The following is an 18,252-nucleotide window of genomic DNA, read 5'->3' as shown; positions in this document are numbered from 1 at the left end:
TGAATGAGGATATGAAGTTGTTACTATGCTCCATGTTTTAACTTGGTTCCCTTGTGTAAGTGTTTTGCACCCTCAGAGGAGTGGAGTGCAAACTACTTTTGCACTTTGAACTCAGCTTGCAGCGATTGAAGTAAGCTTCCCACAGAAGCGGGAGGACTAGACAGAAAGTGGGACATTTTGAAAGCCGCTAAAAAGTTGGGACAGCAGGGGATTGTGATATTGTCCCTGATAATTGGGATATATTAAGGGTATAGAAGGATCAAGTTACCAAACCAACCTATATTAAAGCCCTCCAACTACCCCTTTTCTATAAGGAGGAAATATCGTGCAATTCAAGAATACATGCCTTATAGAAGAAGAAGCCAATCTTTGTGGCTCAGAGGAGCAGAACAGGGGGCACCACTGGCTCTTCCTGACACAAATCACCATATGATAAGAAATAAAATAAGAAATAATATGGAGATCGAAGTAGAAGTGGGGGGGGGGGGGGCGGAGACAACAACCTTCTTTTCAGCATTGCTGCTAGGGCTAAAGGAGGCTTGGATCAGCAGAGCAAAAAATTAAAAATGAAAGATGTGCAAACTGCTAGATCAGCAACTAACATGCACACTTAACCCAGGGGGAGGAGGATTCCAAATAAGCCACAAATGAGAATGCTGCCAAATGTTGCAGTGCTCTAGGCTACTTTGACAGAAGTGAACTTTGCAAAATTAATAGCACCTCTTGCTGGCGTAGTGACCTAGACTGGTAGATGCACATAGATCAGGGCAAAACACAAATTGCATGGCAAAGGCTGACGTAGGGCAGAGGAGAGTCACAGCAGGGTTCAAAGGCCTGTTTTTAGATCTTTGTTGGGACTCCTTTAGTGGTATTAAATTTGTTTGTAAATGACCTGGTCCCAGGAGAGAGCAAGGAGATGGTTGGGTTGGTGAATGACCCCTAAGTACCAAGCCTAATGGAAACCAATTTGGATTTTTGTAGAGATGAGAAGGAGTTCTCAAAACTGCATGAGTGGATGCAGGGAATGGCATATGAGGCAGGTATACATACGTCAGTTAACAAAGGAGATGTGTCCCTTGGTATTGCTTCTTTGACAGAAACATTGGCACCAGAGGCAAACATAACATGGAGGGAACAGGGATTGGTTCTTACATTGCAAAAGAGAAGAACAACTTCAACATGTTTCATTAGACTTTTTATTCAGAGCTAAATATATGCACATGGGAAATGGAACATCCAGGTCAGGTAAGCTTTGCATAAGTAAACAATAAATAAAATAAAAATAATTACAAAATTGGAATCTTCTAGAGACCACTTTGAGTGCATCTACATTGTAGAAATAATATACTTTGACACCACTTTAATTGCTATGGCGTCATCCTACAGAATCCTGGAGTGTGAGGCACCAGCACTCTTTGGCAAATACCAGGGACGTTATCAGACAAGGGAAATTGAAAGTATAATCCAATGGCAATCCGAATGCAATCATGGGGTTTAACGTTATTGCGTGATAGATTTCACACGCAATTTCAGGCAATGGGAAGTCAGTCTGAAAGCAATCATGGGGTTTCACGTTATTGCGTGAGAGGTGGTCACACACAATTTTGGGCAATGGCAAGCTATTTTCGGGCAATGGGAAGTCAGTTCGAACGCAATTCGAATTCACTTAAATTTGCTGAACTAGTGAACTCATGCAAATACATTCTGGACCCACTTTCTTTTCATTCGAAATTAAGCGAAATTCCTCCCATGTGATAAACTCCCAGGTTTCAATAAGGATGAAGCTACAGCACTTAAAGTGGTGTCAAACTGCATTATTTCTACAGTGTAAATGCACCATATATAGCTTCTTAAAAAATGCATCCAGGGATGATTTTCCCCCTTTTGTCAGACAATTATTGTCCATTTTGGTGGCCAGACAAACACATCTGTGCATTTGTAACATGCTGGGGGTAGTTGGTGAGGCTTATTTGCTTTCCTGTTGTCTCTGTTGTGTTATTTGCACATCTTCAGTAGAGGATTCTGGAGGCACCTGCTGCTTACTTTGCCTTTGTAGGTAGGCACACTCAGCTAAAATAGTGCCAGCTAAAGAAGAATCCCACTCTTTCTTAAGCTTTATCACTTGTTTACTACATACTTTTGCTACTTGACAATGAAAGTTATGTTTCTCCAGTCCTTCTTCACTATTGTCCCAATGCTAATGCTGCTAAAAAAAAGTATAACTAGACAGAACACAAGGAATAAGGGAAGCTATACTTTTTTTGGACTATAAAAAGAAGCTTTTTCCCTCAAAGGCTTTGTTAAGTAAGATATGCCTGTAGTACATCTATTGCAATCCTGTATTAATTTCCCTGGGAATAAGATGCTGAGTTTAAGGCTTCACTATGAGACAAAATCAAATTTTAACCAGGGATATACAGGCAAAATTGAGCAGGCATGAGTGACTAGAGGCATTAAATTAAAGAAAACAGTTATATGGCTGTAGTGGAGAGCTCAGTCAAAATATAATGGAAGTTAAAAGGAGCAAGGAATATCATGATAGGAATTACCCATATTTGAAATTATGATAAGACCCTCAGTGCCCTAGTAGGTAGGGTTTGAAAATAAAATAGGATAATACCTTTATATCAGGGCTAAGGAATGTATCGCCCTTGAGATTTTGTTGAACTGCATTTCCCATCAGCCCTCGCAAGCACAGCCAAAAGTGAGGGATGATGGGAGATGCAAAGCAACAATATCTGGAGTGTCCATCCCTAATTTGTATATGGTGTGGTTACATTAGAATTCCGAATATATGTACCTCTAGTTGCTTATCACAGAAAAAGTAGAGGAAAGGACAACTAAAATTATCCTAGGATCAAAGCAAACTCCCAATAAGTAAAGGCTAATTGCTTGAGGTTTCACAATAAGAAAACTAACACAGGAAAATGCTATAGAATTGTGCAGGTGTTGTTAGACTGCATCTCCTAGCATTCTTCACCATTTTATCTATGCTGGCTGAGCATGCTGAGAGCTGCAATCCAAAAACACATGATCCCCACCTGTGCTGTTAGAAGGTTATAAAATAATGTAGATAGTCAAGAAGAGAGGGTTTACTCCCTTCTCTTTCACGTATGTAAAGGGATCTTGTTGCACCTTTGACACTTATCTGAAATAAGCTGATGGCTTGAGCCTACTACTTTCTCCAAAATGCATCTGAGGAAATAGGCTCAAGTCTACGAATGTTCACGCTACCTGCTTCTTTCTTTCACTTAGTCTCAAAGGTGCTACAAGATCTCTTTGCACACTGATTTTCCAGACTAACACGGCTAGGTCTCTGAATTCTCATTCACATATAAATACTTGAGCCTGAGATAGTTTGCAGTAGATTCAGGACAGAGAAAAGGAAGTAACTACATCATGCAAGACATGATTAATTCATGGTATTTACTTCCAAAATTGGTGGCGATGGCCTCCATCTTAATTACAAGTCCAACCCTACATATTTCAAGGCCTGTAGCAAAGGATGAGCTCAAGGCCAGCCTTCTCATTTTCCAAAGTGAAACAGCTAACAAAAAGCAAGAGGTCGGAAACTGTACCCATCCCACTCTCTGGGAGGATCTCTGTCCTACTTCTATTGGGGAGATGATCAGTAGTTACTCTCTACCTGTGACACTTGAGCAGTAGACAGCATGTTTTGCAGAGATATTAATCTATTTTCATGCTTGTGGACTTCCTAAAGGCCTTTGACTGGCTATTGTGAGGAAGACTTGTTACTCCAACTTAGTAAAAGTTTTCTTAGCTTTTTTCTGAAAAGCATGCCAAGAGTTAACTAGTTAAAAAGTTAATTAAAATAATTGGCCTTTTATAGGTATAATTTTGTATATGTTTCTATATGTGAAATTTTGGCTGATTCCGTTTGTCCTGTTTCATCTTTTTTCATTATTTTTTTTAAATATTTCAATTTAAAAAATCTCAATTCAAAAAGAAATAACCTCTGAGTAGAAATGTATAGGATTGCACTGATATTCAAATTCTATGCACACTAACCCGGGGGTCAGCCCCACTATATGCTACGGGAAACAGCTTCTGGGTAAAAAGGCAAAGGTCTGGTCCTTTGCTGTGTTTACTGGCCAAAAAATAAAGTCCAACCTTCCTCAGTCTGGTGTTTTCTAGATGTTCTAATCTGATGAAAAAGGGAAAGGTTTCCCAAACAGAAAGAGGTAGGATCTACAAAAACAACATACAGCAAAACTACAGAATCTGACTAAATTTATGCAAAATGTAGACAAAATTATGAATAATTCCATAGTGTTATTAAAAGTTGTAATCAATAGCTCAGTGCTCAAACCACTACATTACACTGGCTCTCAGTAGTAAAGTATGCATGCAGAAATGTAGCAATGACTATATATTTAACAAGCGAAGTAGTCATCCAGAACTCCAGTGGGCAGAAAGACTGATGGTTGAAAGTCACTGATTAGCAAAGAGTCTGTCTGTCTGAAATGCAGCGGTCTGAAAACCTAAAATAAAGGATTGTGCATTGCTTGTGTTGTTGCTTCACAATCTTCTTTCTGAACAATGTTAAGTGTCAGCTGTTGAAGAGCTCTCAAGGTATGTGGCTGTTGATATATCCTTCAGGTCATTGATGAGGCTCATTATTACAGAAGGCTGGAGTGTTTTTCCTGATAGAGATAAGGACTTGTGATGGCTTATTTCACAGAATGACGCCACAACTTGAGATTTCTTCACCAGCTGAAACGTAGGTTTATAGAGAAAAGAACTGTGAAATGGCAACACAAGCAATGCACAATCCTTTGTTTTCAGACTGTTCAGTTTCAATGATCAGGCTGTTGGTTGATAAATGACTTTTGACTATCCATATGTCTGTGTACAAGACTTCTAGATGACTGTTTGTTAAATAGTAACCACTCTGTTTTTGGCATGGATATTTTCCCTACTACTTTTATCGCCAAGCACACAGTATTGTTTTTATAATGAGCCACCAGCGTTAGGAATTCTTCTTTAAACATTTGGATTGCAAGACAGAATTTGTCATCTTTTTATTTGGCTCTGTGTAAGTTCTTTCTTGCTCTGTCTCTATCCAGAAATGTTGAACCTTACCACCCATGGCCAAAAGGAGTTGTAGTGCAAAATTGAGCACTTCATTGGGGAAAAGTGATTTAGGTTCCTCTCATCAAAAGTAATGTCTAGCTATCATTTCCCATGAATGTATGGTTAATATATATATAGAGAGAGAGAGAGAAGGAGGGAGGGAGAGAGAGGTTCTTTGTATATTTCTAAGCTTACACCTGCTCTGGTGTATTAAAATGACTCAGAATGAAAAAAAATCTTAACACAGAAATAAATAGACCATAGATAAGAATCAATGTTTGAGTGTGGAGATGAGGGAGGTTCTTCAGTGTGGTTGGTTTATGTGGAAGCATCTTGAATAGTCAGGAGGCAACCAAGGTTAAATGAATCTCAAGGCTTGCCTTTATGGGTTCTTCTTCGTGGTCTCTGCAAATCACACAAATGGGTTATTCTGCACCTGCGCAGCAATTTTGGATCCTTCTGGAGTTGCTAGGGTAGACTTTTTGGTGATAGCTCCACCCACCCTCTATATATACTCGATGACTTCCTGTCCTTTCTCAGTTCCTTTTGTCTGCCACGTGAGCAGCACAGGGAACTTCGCTTGGAATTCGCTTCTTCTTTTGCTTTCACTTTTGACCATGTTTCGGCTTTGACTTCTCTTTGGATATTGATTTGGCTTGTGATCAACAGTAATTTTCAGCTTGTTTGACCATTCTCTTGTCTTCTCCTTTGACTTTTGATGATCTCTTCATACTCTTTCAAGAGATGCACCGAGTGCAGAGGAAAGATTCCCAGCCAGGATGGCCACTCTATGTGCCTCCTTTGTCTGGGCGAGGATCACAATGTCTCTAGTATTCTCACTGCAAGGCCTTTACACCTCAGGCTAGGAAAAACAGGGAGATGCGACTTCATTCATTGCTGTATGCACAAATCCTCAAGCCTCCTACTCCTTCTAAGGTCATTGTCAAGGCTCCTTCTGCCGAGGGCATACCCACCGCTGAGGTTCCGCATTCTCCTATTTTGGAGAAACACAAGGCAACCTATGTTCAGGGGTCCGAGCAGCAGCCCTCCCCTAAGCAAAAAAAATCTTCAGAAGGCTCCAAGCCCGATAAAAAGAAGCATAAGTCTTCTAAGGACAAGGGCAAAGAATCCTCTCATCACAAGGACAAAAAATCTCACCTTTCAACCTCTTCGGGTGCTGACCGTCGGTCCTGTACTGAACAGCCCTTGCCTCCCATCGATATGGACTCCGGCTTAGTACAGTGTGGCAAGCTGCTCACTCAGACCGGCACACCTCTTCCAACTCAAGATGGCCTCTGCTTCCCACCTTGAGCCGGGTCTCCCCCAATTCCTCAGAGGCTTCTTGAACCTTACCAGCTCTCCGATGCGGAGCTTGAAGCTTCTCCTCGTCAACTCCTGGATTCGGACTTGATGGCATCTCAATATATCCTGTGGATTGTCTTTCTCAGACCTCTGAGGTCATCTAGTTCTAAGATGAACCCGAGGAAAATCTCTCCTATGGTTTCCCAGAACCCTCTGGTAGAGGCTTCATTTTCGATGATGAGATGGGCACCTATTACCTCCCCCTCGAACCTTCAGAAGTTTGAGCTGGACATTATTTTCAGGCCCTCAGTACCGAGGAACCCCGGCTTCCTTCTTGTACGGCATTAACTTTGGCAGCAGCCCCTCAGTCCCATCCTCCTCCTACGATGTCCCACGTGGACCAGCTGCAGGCTTTTGCATCACATACTTCTTTTCATCAGGCTCCTCTCATCTCCACTGCTCCTCCGGCCTCCCAGACCTCTCCTTTCCATTCAAGGCCTCGTCTCAAGGCTCCTTCAGCCTCATTCGAGTCGCTTGACTATTCTGAATCAGACTGCTCCCATGTCCACCAAAGTCAGGCCCTCACTGTTCATGAAGCAGGCTCCCCCACTGATGACATCAAGTCTTTTGCCGAACAGCTGATCTGAATGGGCAAAGCTCTCCGTGTCGAGGTTCTCTACACTGACTCCAAAGCTCTTGATCCCATTGATGAACGGGTCCAGGTAGGGGCCCAACCCCTCCGATCCCATTCTTGCCTCCATGTCAAAGATTGTCAAGTGCTCTTGGACTGTCCCTTCTTCTTCTCAGCCTCTCTCCAAGAAGCTGGACAACTTGTACAGGATCACCCCTTCTGACAATTCTTGGCTCTTTGAGCATCCTTGTCCAAATTCGGCTATTGTCGGAGCTTCCCAGCTCCATTTTACACCCAAAGCTGCATTCTTTCCTAACGACAAGAAGGGTCGCAAACTGGATGCCATGGCTCAGAAGCCCTATGCCTCAGCAATCCTAGACCTCAAAGTCGCAAACTACGTGGCCTGTATGGTCACTTACCAGCAGCACTTGTGGGAACGTGCCCTTCCTGTCTATGATGACCTCTCCAAGGAAAAGAAATGCCTGGCTCTTACAATCCACGCCGAGGCACACTTTCTGGCCTCTCAACAGATCATCTCGGCCAGACATTCTGCCGATTGTCCCACCAGACAACTTTCAGGTGCTGTTGCCCTCCGTCGCCACGCTTGGCTGAGGTCATCTGACCTGACACCCCAGGCCAGACTGGCCATTGAAGAGCTCCCCTTTGATGCCTTGGGTCTTTTCCATAAGGACACTAATGAGAAGCTGGGCTTCAAAAACAAAATAAGGAACACAGCCTGTAAATACGGTATGTCCTCCTTGACAACTCCTTGGTCTCCCCACCCATATCAATGCCGTTCTGGGTGGCAAAGACCTTCCTTCCTAACCCCCCCCCCCCCAACCGGGGTAGGCCCAATCAGCCTTCTGATTTCCAACGTCAGTGCTTTCCCTCTCAATAGCAATCCACAACCTTGGGAAAACGGCAGTCAAAATCCAAATATAACCAGCCCTTCCAAAAGAAGGATGCTGACCATATGGCGCTTCTGAAGTTTCCCTTTGGGGACCACCTGGCCCATTTTTACCACTCTTGGGCCACCATAACATCTGACTCTTGGGTGGTCAAAATTGTCTGGAGGAGCTTCAACATCTTCCTCCAAGGGGTAATTTTGTCTCCACTCCCCCTTCAGACACCCTTCTCGACAAAGTGTGCTCTTTTTGCACCAAAGGGGCCATCGAGCCCGTGCCCCCTTCTCAAATCCGACACTGTTTTTTCTCCAGATATTTCATTGTCTCCAAACCTAATGGAGGCCTCCGCCCCATTCTGGACCTGCAACTTTTGAACTTTCATTCACTATAAGAGTTTCCATATGGTAACTCTTGCTTCCATCTTGCCCCTTACAGGACTCAGATTGGTTTGCCACTTTGGACCTTCGGGATGCTTATTTCCACATCAGCATCCGAGAGGACCACCGAAATTTCCTTGCCTTTTTTGTCGGTCCCGACTCCTTTCGCTACTGTGTTTTGCCTTTTGGATTTTCCATGGCACCTAGGGTGTCCATCAAGTGCATGGCAGTCGTGGCAGCATTCCTCCGCCAGCAGAACATCATCGTCTTTCCATACCTTGACGACTGGTTGTTTATTGCTCCAAACAGACACATGCTCTCCAATCACCTCACCTCAGCTATGCTCTCTCTCTCTCTCTCTCTCTCTCCTTCAAGCCTTAGGACTCCTGGTCAAACCAAAAAAATCCACTCTCTGTCCCACCCATAGGCGCCATGTTAGATTTCATGGTGTCAATAGCATATCTTCTCCACAACAGGTTCATGAACTGTAAGTCTTCAATTTGGTGCTGCCTCGTTTCCAGATGCATCAGGGCGAGAACAGCTCAAGTGGTGCTGGAACAGATGGCATCCATGATGTATGTCACTCCATGGGCCTGGCTCCGCATGCGCCCCTTCCAATCCTGGTTTCTCTCCATGTTCAATCCGGCCTACGACCATCCACAGAAATGGATCACCATCTCGAGGCTGGTGGCTCACTTCTTCCATTGGTGGCTCAACCCACAGAACGCCTGCGTGGGCCTCCCCTTACTGCTTCCTCAGCCCCAGGTCACGCTCACTACAGACACTTCCACCACTACAAAGCTCTGCTGGCTTCATCATCAGGCTAAAGGTGTTAAAGAAGCTGGTGAAGCTTTGAAAGCTTGCAACATGTATAATGACAGTGCACTTTGGTTGGTTCAATAAAGGTATCAGTTTGGTTGATTTTAGATGATACTGTCCTTTGCTGTATGGCCAATATGCCTACCCCTGGATATGTTTTCTAAAATGCAAAGTATTCTTCTGGGCCCATTGACCCCCAGCTTCCAAACTCTCTTTGCAGGGAGATGATCTAGAAATGACACATTAGGGACATGCACTCTTTCTTTCGTGTGTTTAAAGGAGGAGAAAATAGTCATCTGCACTGCAGAAATAATCTGACTTTACATCACTTGAGTTGCTATGGCTCAATGCTATTCTGGGAACTGTAGTTTGTTGTGGTCCTAGCGCAAAGTGGAGTTTGTTGTGGGGCTGGAAGTTCAGATTAGGGAAACTACAATTCTCATAAACCATTAGCACATTGAGCCATGGCAGTTAAGAAAGCTCTGGTACCACAACAAACTACATGTCCCAGAATTCCATAGCATTGAGCTAAGGGAATTAAAGAGGTGTCAAACCAGTTTATTTCTGCAGTGCAGATGCAGCCTTAAATTGTGACAACCGGTGCGGCATAATGGTTTGAGCACTGAATTATTATTATTACTACTATTATTATTATTATATTTATATCCTTCCCTTTTCCCAAAACTGGGACTCGGGGCAGCTTCCAATATTAAGAAACAGTATAATTCAAAGTGTACAAAAAATGGTACATTAAAAGAATTGAAACAAAGAAGAAATGTAGTTTTTCAAGGTTTTTTTTGTAAATATGGAAAATTTAATAAAGATTAATATAAACAAGAAAAAAATGATACCTTAAAACAGAACGAAATGATTACAATATTAAAACAAATGGTTACAAAAGAATAAAATAATAGTTTAAAAAGTAAGGATGTTTCAAACAGTTTATAACAATATAACTACGTTTTATGGCTTTGCCTCTGGAGGCCAGGGTTTGAATGGGGGCTCAGCCATGGAAAACCCTGACCTTGAACAAGTCACACTTTCTCAGCCTCAGTGGCAAAATAATAATAATAATAAATCCTCTGAAGAAAATTGGCCAAGAAACCCCCACTTGAAGGTGGCCATATGCCTGAAACGACTTGAAGGCACACAGCAACCAAACAGAATCCCAAGCCCATCTCTTTTGCAAATTGCAAGCAAGAACTTGGGAGAGGCCTCCCAAAAAACTCCATCTCCCAGGATGCCTTTCGCACCCGGTAGTGGCTGCCAGTGGCGGAGGAGGGCCACGTGCTGCTTCTTCCCTGCCTCTGTGGCTCCCTCCTTGCCTTGCCATCTGGGCTGCTGCTGGGGACTCCCTGCCTTTACGCACGAGCCAGAAAGAGCTGCTGTGCCCCTTTGGCTGCAATGGTGCTTCTCCCCTTTAGACACCTGGCCAAGGTAAGAAGAGGGGGAGAGGGCAAAGGAGGAGGGCTCAGGGGCTGGGCTGCAAGGGGCTTTCCTTGCAGAGGGGGAAGCAGCAGCACTACTACTACCTTTGGACTGCCTTGAGTTTGGGGACTGCAAGGGAAGTTGCACAAGGGAAGTTCTCTGAGCAGGGCCTTGGCCTCAGAGGCCTTGGGCCTTGGGGTGGGTTTACAAAGGAGCCAGGCTCCCAACCTCACTCTTCCTCCTCTCCCAGTCTGTCCCCCCCTTTTTTTGATGTGTTGTTGTTGTTGTTGTGTGCCTTCAAGTCTTAAAGCTCAGAGCCTGAGTCTTCCTCCTGCCCCCTTCCTGCCCTTTGCATCTGGGGTGTCTGTGTTTGTTGTTGTTTGTGTGCCTTCAAGTATCCAAGCTCTGAACCTGAGCCTTCCTCCTGTCTCAGTCTCTCCCCCTTTTTAGTGTGTGTGTGTGTGTAGTTGTTGTGTGCCTTCAAGTATTATAGCTCTGGTCCCGAGTCTTCCTCCTGCCCCATTCTGTCCCCCCTTTTTTGTTGTGTTGTTTTTGTGTGCCTCCAAGTATTAAAGCTCTGTTCCTGGGTCTTCCTCCTGTCCCATTCCTTCCCTTTGCATTTGTGGTGTCTCTGTGTGGTTGTTGTTGTTGTTGTGTGCCTTCAAGTAGCAGAACTCTGGTCCTAAGTCTTCCTCCTACCCCACTCTTTCCCTTTGCATATGAGGTATGTGCCTTTGTGTGTCTGTTGTTGTGTGCCTTCAAGTAGTAGAGCTCTGAACCTGAGTCTTCCTCCTGTCCCACTCCCACAGAACTTGCAAGCTGGAGCACCAGAATGGTGTTGTGCTTTGAGTGTTGGACTTGGGCTTTGGAAATTCAGAGCCAGGCCTTAATGTTGGGAGAACTTTCTTCAGAGGGGTTTGCGATGCTCATTCTCTGAGGCTGAGAGAGTGTGACTTGCCCAAGGCCACCCAGTTGACATGGCAGAGCAGGGATAAGGTGCCTTCAAGTCACCTGTCAACTTATGGCAACCCCATGTAGGGCTACTCAGGGTGGCTTTTCCAGTTCCTTCCTCTGGAATGCAGCCTGTAGCACCTAGTATTCTTTGGTGGTCTCCCATCCAAGTCCTAACCAGGGCTGACCCTGCTTAGCGTTCACAATCACAGAAGATCTGGTGCCTTTGGGGTATTTGGCAAGGGGTTTGAAATGAGCTCTGTGCATAGAATCATAGAGTTATAAGAGATCCCCAAGGGTCATCCAGATCAACCCTGTGCCATACAGGAATACACAAGAAAAGGTTGCTTTCTATGGGCAAGATCAGTTTTTCTGTCTCTGGCCTCCATCTATGCAGCGACAGCAGTGACAAAAGTTTTGCTCCTCCTGTCAAGATCTTTTCTCATGGGTGGTGTTCCCATATACCTTTTTACAATTATTGTTCTTTTCTTTCCAGTGGGAAAGTTAAATTGTGCAAGTAAAGGAAACCAAACTTCTTGGGTAAAAGGAGTTTTATATCCCCGCTGGAGGGTTATAGCAGGGGATGTGATGACAGCACAGATCTCTTTTTGGGGGGCCCATTCTGCCATTCAATTATTATTTAATTCTGGCTAATGGCTCTTGGATTGCGGCACTGAGCGAGGGGGAAAGAGTTATCTGGATGTTCAAGACTGAGACGCTATTATCAGCCGAAAACCTCTCCCAGCAGCCACGCTCGGCTGACTTTTATGGGCTCATTTTGGAGCATCTTCTTGTCCTATCTGACATTGCAGCTTTCAGGAGGGAAAGGGGGAGAAATTCCAAAAGAGGCCTTCAGAGCTGACAAGGGGGAAGGAAGGAAGGGAGAGGGACAAAAAGTAACTTGTGGGGCTGCTTTATCTCTTTACCAAAGTCTCTTTGGCAGAAGTTTCCCTGGGCAGCAACTCTGCCATTTGAATAAACAGGTCAATAAAAAATGACCTGCCCCCTGAAAACTGCTTTCTGATTCGCAGGCTAAGTATCTCGATTAGGTAACCTAATTACAACACATTAAAAAAAAGGAATTAAAAAATAACTAATCTGCTTTGGCCACCGAGGATTAAAACTTATTTTAAAACTGAATCTGTCCATGCAGTAAAACAAATGGATATGTGTACATTAAAACAGCAATAGATTGAAAGTTACAGATTGTAATTTCTTTTTTAAAAAAGAATGTTGTCTTTTCATTCTGTCGGAGCATGTTGGCTACTGTGCCAAACTTGAGACATTCCTGAGGTCTCCTTTCTGATGCAACCTCAAGGAGCCAGTTACATCATCTGCAAAAGCGAGAATGGGTTGGAGCATCTTTCGATGAGGGAAAGGAGAGGAAGCCACCTCTTTTCAAAGGCGGCTGGCTGTCATTTGTGGTGACAGAGTAGCTTGCTTTGAAGAGTGTTTGAGCATAGGGAAGGAACTTGTGTCTGTGCATGCAAAACTTTTTCCCTGTTGGAACTGCCAGCTCAGCAGCCGAAGCGAATGCCTCCCTTGTTCTGAGCGAATGAAGCATGCTTGCCGATCTGCAACACAAAGCCAACTTTTATTCCAGCAGGCCTTGAAATCGACTGTTCCCTTCACCCTGCCAGCTTTTCTCTCTGGGATCATTAACACTTTGTTTTTAGCAGGACTCTGCAAATAATCTCACTCACACATTCTAGGTTTGTTGTTTACACTATGGACCTGGGCATCTCTGCGAAGAGTTCAGTTGCTCAAACGTGTCAGCACTCGAATAAAGATGGAGTCAGTGGTGCAAATGTATTGGAAGCACGTTCAAGTCTTGCAGAGTTTTATCCCAGTTTATCCCTGGTCTATTTGGATTGGTTATTCACACATCTGAGAATGCAAATCTTTTTTTTAAAAAGTGGGTTAAGTGGGGTTTTTGCAGTCCCTCCACCAAACTTAATTGGATGCATTCGAAATACACGTGAACAACAAATATTCAACCTACATTCTACCTGGATTATTTTCACTGCCTGAATAACCCCTCTGAATTCTTAGGTTGCTGCTTGTTTGGTGGCAAGAAGTATGTTTGTGTGTGTACATGCATCCATGCCTACCTTTTCTGAGTTCCACCATCAGGAGCTGGGGTGGGCTACATGATTTCTTGCATCCCATCTCAGGAGAAATAGTCTAAATTCAATTAATAAATAAACCTATAAAATTATCAAATAAATGATAAATACATGTCGCCTTCCATATGTTTTTGAAAGACTGCAAACTCCATCATTGAAGTCAATCATGAGATGATGCAATCTGACAACAAAGTATTTGTTTGTCAGATGCTTTGCTTTATTTAGCAAATGCTTTTCTGAAAAATCCATTGGATTAATTTACTAACTGGCCTAAAGGCACCAGATCCTGTATGATCTTGAAAGCAAAGGAGGGTCAGCCCTGGTTAGTACTTGAATAGGAGACTGCCAATGAATGCCAGGTACTGTAGGTTATATTTCAGAGGAAGGAACTGGCAAAACCACCTCTGAGGATTCCTTGCTGAGAAAACACTATGAAATTCCTGGAGTCACAATAAGTTGACAGGCAACTTGGAGGTGTGCACACACACACACAACTTGCAAGCTAGAGCACCAAAATGGTGTAGTGGTTTGAGTGTTGGACTTGGGCTCTTGCGGGGGGGGGGGGGGATCACCATTCAAATCCCTGCTCAGACATAGAACCCCATTGGGTGATCTGGGGCAAGTCACACACTCTCAGCCTAAGAGGAAGGTAGTGGCAAATCTCTGACTAAATCTTGCTAGGGAAACAATAGGAGACAGCTGCCATAAGTTGAAGTTGACTGGAGGGCACATTACCCAAACAACAAATTCACAAGCTGGTGATATACAGTAATTTTTACTGCCTTTCAGTTTTGTTTTTATTTTCTTAATGTTGGTAGAACTAGTATTTTGCTTGGATGCTCTCTCAGCCCTCTCCCCCTTGCATACCCTCCCTGAATCTCCCACCATCTATTTTAGCTTACAGAAAAGTGATAGGGTTTCTTTGCCTATGGTAATAGCCCAGTTCTGATGTGAACAGAGCTACTAAAAAAGGGTCCACTTGGCAAATCTAGGAGTCAGCAAAGCTTGTAGTAAATGTGGGCTGAGATCCCAGCTCTCTCAAGTAATATGTGGCCAGTCTCTATATGCAGTAGTTCCCATCCTTGTGTGTGTGTGTGTCCAAGCAAATACACTACAGTCTCTATCATCTGTGGCCATTGTCTTTGCTGGCTGAGGTTATTGGTAGTTGTAGTTCACTTGTAGCAAGGGCACCAGATGGGAGAAGGCTGAAATAGATGCTATGTTTGCAACTTGGATGGGGAAACCTCCTGGCAGATCAACTAGAGCCCCTGTGGTACATTATAATGTGTAAGAAATGTGACTCTTGGGTTATTGTAAGATCCTGTTTGAACAGCTTCCTCTCTTTTTCATCTCCCTCAGCCCCTGAGGATATGCTGCCAGGCTACAGGGAGCCTGCGGGCCCAACACAGCAAAGCAGCTGCAGTGCCTGCCAAAGAGATGCCAGGCTGGACTGGGCAGGAGAGCTTGTCAGAGAGTGACCCAGAGATGTGGGAGCTGGTGCAGCAAGAGAAGGATCGGCAGTGCCGGGGACTGGAGCTCATCGCCTCGGAGGTGGGTGACCCTTCTTTACTCCTGGAATGGAGTGCAAGTGAATGGTTGCATTATGTTTTGGTTACTTTCTGCGGCAAGGACTGTTTCCTTCCTTGGTCCCCTACGAAGCTCTGAAGGTTCACAACTCAAGTGGTTTACTTACTCTTTAAACTGGAGATGTTGAGGGCAGGGGGACCTTTGGCTCTGGAGATGAATTGCTATTCTCAACCTACCCCACCGTTGACCAGGCTTGCAAAAGCTGCTGGGAGTTGGAATTAAACAAATATCTGGAGAGCTCAGGTCCTCCCACCCTTTCTAATGTAGACATTAACCCTTAAGAATATTGGTCTTGGTCTACACAAGGATTCTTCTAAAGCCCATCCTCCTGTTACTCACAGACTGCATCCACACTGCAGAAATAATCAGGCTTGACACAACTTTAACTGCCATGGCTCATTGCTATGGAATTCTGGGAATTGCAGCTTGCTGTGGTACCTGAACTCTGCTCCATAGCACTGAGCCATGTCAATTATAGTGGTGTCAAACTGGATTATTTTTTCCAGTGTAAATGCAACCACAGTGACCAATTAGATGGAAAACCCACAAGCAGTGCATGAAGGCAATATGTACTCTTGCCTCTGCAACTGGTGTTCTACCTCTGAGTGTAGAGCCAGGGTGGGAATCATACAGCTCTCCAGAAGTTGTTCATCTCACTTTCCAACATTTCTTGCCATTGGGAGGAAAGCCTAGAACTGTTGGGACTTGCAGTCGAACAACATTTGGAGGGCCACATTGCTGCTTTTGAGCTCACACTCGGGTATTATAGCTAACAGCTGTTGGTAACCTTTTCTTCTGAATTTTTGTTACTCAGGATGCTGTCTAAGAACTGGAAGGTCCTAGGTTCAAATGGCGCTATAGCCAGAAGAGGCATTCTTAAACATATCACTTTCCCCCTAATCTAGGGCTGTGGACCCATGGGCATCCAGATGTTGAACAATTATTAATGTCATCATTCTTCACCATTGGTCATGTTAGTCAGCAATTATGGGAAATAAAGCCCAACCATGTCTAGATGGCCATAGGTTCCCCGTCTCTGTTTTTGTCTCAGCCTCCCCTCCCAGTTTGTAACATGGTATGATGGCCTAAATACCCCAAAAGAATCAGATCTTGTCTGATCTTGGAAGCTAAGCATGATCAGCTCTGGTTAATACTTGGATGGGAAATCACCAGTGAATCACAGGTGCTGTGGGTGCTTCCTCCTTTCAGAGGAAGAAACAGGAAAAACTACCTCTGAGGATTACTTGCCTAAGAAGAGCCTATGCAATTCATGGGGTTACTACTATAATAATAATGTAGTCCAGGTTTTAGAAAAACAAATACAGTTGGCCCTCCACATTTAAGGCTTTGTCTTTTGCAGATTTGATTATTCACGGATTTGATTAATATTTTCTTTCTAGGAATCTCTAGGTCTTCCAGCATGACTCTGTCAACATCTGCCAAATGTCATGCTGGAGGACCTAGAAATCCCTAGAGAGAACACTTCTCTAGACATTTGCAGGTCTTCCAGCGTAATTCTATGGTCAACATCTGGCAGATGCTCTCTTGATTCCTCTCTAGATTCCTAGAGAAGTGTCTTAATTCTCCTTTGGTTCTGAATCATGAGAATGGCAGTGTTTGTCTTCCCTTGCATCTCCTCGCTTCAGTTCCCCCATCTCCACTGTGTTAGCTTGGCAGAAAATACTACAGTGAACAGGATGGATTTCAGTGCAATTCAGGGGACAGAGGTTAGAATACTCCTCCATGGTCACAGTCCAGGTTTCACCATCCCACACGACTACTATTTCTCCCCTTAAGCTTGTGGTGTAGGAAGGATGGACATTTCTAGCTCTCTGTCAGATGGATGTGAATGATTCCATTTTCTTCTCTCTGTGTTTTATTTCTCTCTTTCTCACCCGAATCCCAGAATTTTTGCAGTCGAGCTGCCCTGGAAGCCCTGGGCTCCTGCCTCAACAACAAATATTCAGAGGGCTACCCTGGCAAGAGGTAATGTCATTCTAGAGTAGGACAATCTGAATAAACCATAACATTACAATACAACATTTTGTCAGTAAAGCAGAGGTGGGCAATTTCTGCTGTGTTTCATTTGCTCTGATAATTTATTGATTTTTAAAAACATTTTCCATGTAATAAATAAAATTTTCTAGCAACAGGGGAGAGTGATAGAAGGCAGCAAGAGAGAAAATAAGACAAAGAAGGGAATTAGTGTAAAGGGAATGTGGTAGAGTAAAAGTGCACAGTGTCCATGTTTGGAAAGAATGGGGAAAAGAAGTTCCTTTATTTCCTCTTTCTGCCTTTGTTGGCAATTCTTGTGAAGATAATTTGAAACCCATTCCTCAAGGTGCTGGGAGAAAATTGAACCACTCTTGAACTCTTCCCAGGAGTGTACCCGTGGGCCTTTCAAACTACATAATTACAGCATTGTGATCCCACTTCAACTGCCATGGTAACATGCTATGGAATCCTGGGATTTGCAGTTTAGGGAAGGGGCAACTAGAATTCTCAGTCAGGGAGCCTCTGTGATGCCTCTGACCAAAGTGCAACCCACCCCCAGGATACCGTAGAAGGCAGCCAAGTGAAATCATAATATTGTGTATTTATGAAATCAATTGTGTAGTGTGAAAGGGCCCTGTTTTTGGTTTGCCACATAGAATGGCCTCCCTTAGAACAGGCATTAATGAAACAGAACTGAAATTTGAACAGGTCTGATCAAAGGTCTGGTGTTATGGGCTTATGCAGTTACCTCAATGATTGGCCATGGATGCCAGCCAAAGTAGTAAATTGTGTTCAGATTGCATATTAGGAGTGGAAAGAGACAACATAGGGGACAGTTGCCATCAGGGGGAAAATGGTAATGAAGAGGAGGGTGCAGTTTAAGGCTGTATCTACACTGCAGAAATAATCCGGTTTGACACCACTCTTAACTGCCATGGCTCAATGCGATGGAATTCCAGAAACAAACCACAGTTCCCAAAATTCCATAGCACGGAGCCGTGGCAATTAAGGTGGTGTCAAACTAGATTATTTCTGCA

At 43.9% G+C, this 18,252-nt stretch overlaps 1 protein-coding gene across 1 annotated transcript in view; it reads left to right on the top strand.

The window, feature by feature from the left end:
• The first annotated feature begins 10,457 nt into the window (after positions 1-10,457).
• SHMT2 (serine hydroxymethyltransferase 2) overlaps positions 10,458-18,252 on the top strand; it is a 29,500-nt gene continuing 21,705 nt past the window's right edge. Inside the window, exons 1-3 of the mRNA XM_089482371.1 lie at positions 10,458-10,565; positions 14,993-15,184; positions 17,127-17,206. Coding sequence (XP_089338497.1) covers positions 10,533-10,565; positions 14,993-15,184; positions 17,127-17,206 — 305 coding nt within the window. The 5' untranslated portion in view covers positions 10,458-10,532. The remainder of the gene's footprint in view (positions 10,566-14,992; positions 15,185-17,126; positions 17,207-18,252) is intronic.

This window comes from Sceloporus occidentalis, unplaced genomic scaffold, assembly GCF_023333645.1.
Source record: "Sceloporus occidentalis isolate IW3139 unplaced genomic scaffold, rSceOcc1.0.p SCAF_1, whole genome shotgun sequence".
Lineage (NCBI taxonomy): Eukaryota > Metazoa > Chordata > Lepidosauria > Squamata > Phrynosomatidae > Sceloporus > Sceloporus occidentalis.
Note: the sequence above shows the minus strand (reverse complement) of the source record. Positions and strands in the feature narration are given on the sequence as shown.